This window comes from Myotis davidii, unplaced genomic scaffold (assembly GCF_000327345.1).
Source record: "Myotis davidii unplaced genomic scaffold, ASM32734v1 C63612259, whole genome shotgun sequence".
In the NCBI taxonomy this organism is placed as follows: Eukaryota; Metazoa; Chordata; class Mammalia; order Chiroptera; family Vespertilionidae; genus Myotis; species Myotis davidii.
Genome location: NW_006373507.1, coordinates 1 through 1,031, shown reverse-complemented (window position 1 = coordinate 1,031; position 1,031 = coordinate 1). Strand labels below are relative to the sequence as shown.

Here is a 1,031-nt window from a genome sequence, read left to right as displayed (position 1 = left end):
CTGTTCTCCCTCCTGAAGAACAGTGGACAAGACCAACCCCATGGAACAGAGGAACCAGAGTGGGAGAGTCAGTGAGTTTGTGTTGCTGGGCTTCCCAGCTCCTGCGCCACTTCGGGCGCTATTGTTTTCCCTTTCTCTGCTGGCCTATGTGTTGGTGCTGACTGAGAATACACTCATCATTATGGCAATTAGGAACCACCCCACCCTCCACAAACCCATGTACTTCTTTCTGGCTAATATGTCCTTCCTGGAGATCTGGTATGTTACTGTCACTATTCCCAAGATGCTAGCTGGTTTTGTTGGGTCTGAGCAGGGCCATGGGCAGCTAATCTCCTTTGAAGGCTGCATGACACAGCTCTACTTTTTCCTGGGTCTGGCCTGTTCTGAGTGTGTCCTTCTAGCCGTTATGGCCTATGATCGCTACGTGGCCATCTGCCATCCTCTCCACTACTCGGTCATTGTCAGTGGCCAGCTGTGTGTGCAGCTGGCAGCCGTCTCCTGGGCTGGCGGTTTTGGCATCTCCATGATCAAAGTTTTTCTTATTTCTCGCCTCTCTTACTGTGGTCCCAACATCATCAACCACTTTTTCTGTGATGTCTCCCCATTGCTCAATCTTTCATGCACAGACATGTCCACAGCAGAGCTTACAGACTTTGTCCTGGCCATTTTTATCCTGCTGGGACCGCTCTCGGTCACTGGGGCCTCCTACATGGCCATCACTGGTGCGGTGATGCGCATCCCCTCGGCTGCTGGGCGCCATAAAGCCTTTTCCACCTGTGCCTCTCACCTGACTGTTGTGGTCATCTTCTATGCAGCCAGTATCTTCATCTATGCCCGGCCAAAGGCCCTCTCAGCCTTTGACACCAACAAGCTGGTCTCTGTCCTCTATGCTGTCATTGTACCATTGCTCAACCCTATCATTTACTGCTTGCGCAACCAGGAGGTCAAGAGAGCCCTGCGCCATACTCTGCACTTGTACCAGGGCCAGGATACTGAGTTTGGGAAGGCTAACAGAGATGGGTAAAAAGGAG

The 1,031-nt window shown here is 52.0% G+C and overlaps 1 protein-coding gene across 1 annotated transcript; it reads left to right on the top strand.

Moving 5' to 3' along the window:
- The first annotated feature begins 15 nt into the window (after positions 1-15).
- LOC102758237 (olfactory receptor 226) lies at positions 16-1,024 on the top strand. Its single transcript, XM_006777712.1, has one exon. It carries the CDS (start codon positions 41-43, stop codon positions 1,022-1,024), a length of 984 nt encoding a protein of 327 aa, XP_006777775.1. The 5' UTR covers positions 16-40.
- Positions 1,025-1,031: the final 7 nt, after the last annotated feature.

What these genes read in the sequence shown, in the direction of transcription:
- LOC102758237 (XM_006777712.1), top strand. Translation starts at nt 41, where the DNA reads ATGGAACAGAGGAACCAGAGTGGGAGAGTCAGTGAGTTTGTGTTGCTG.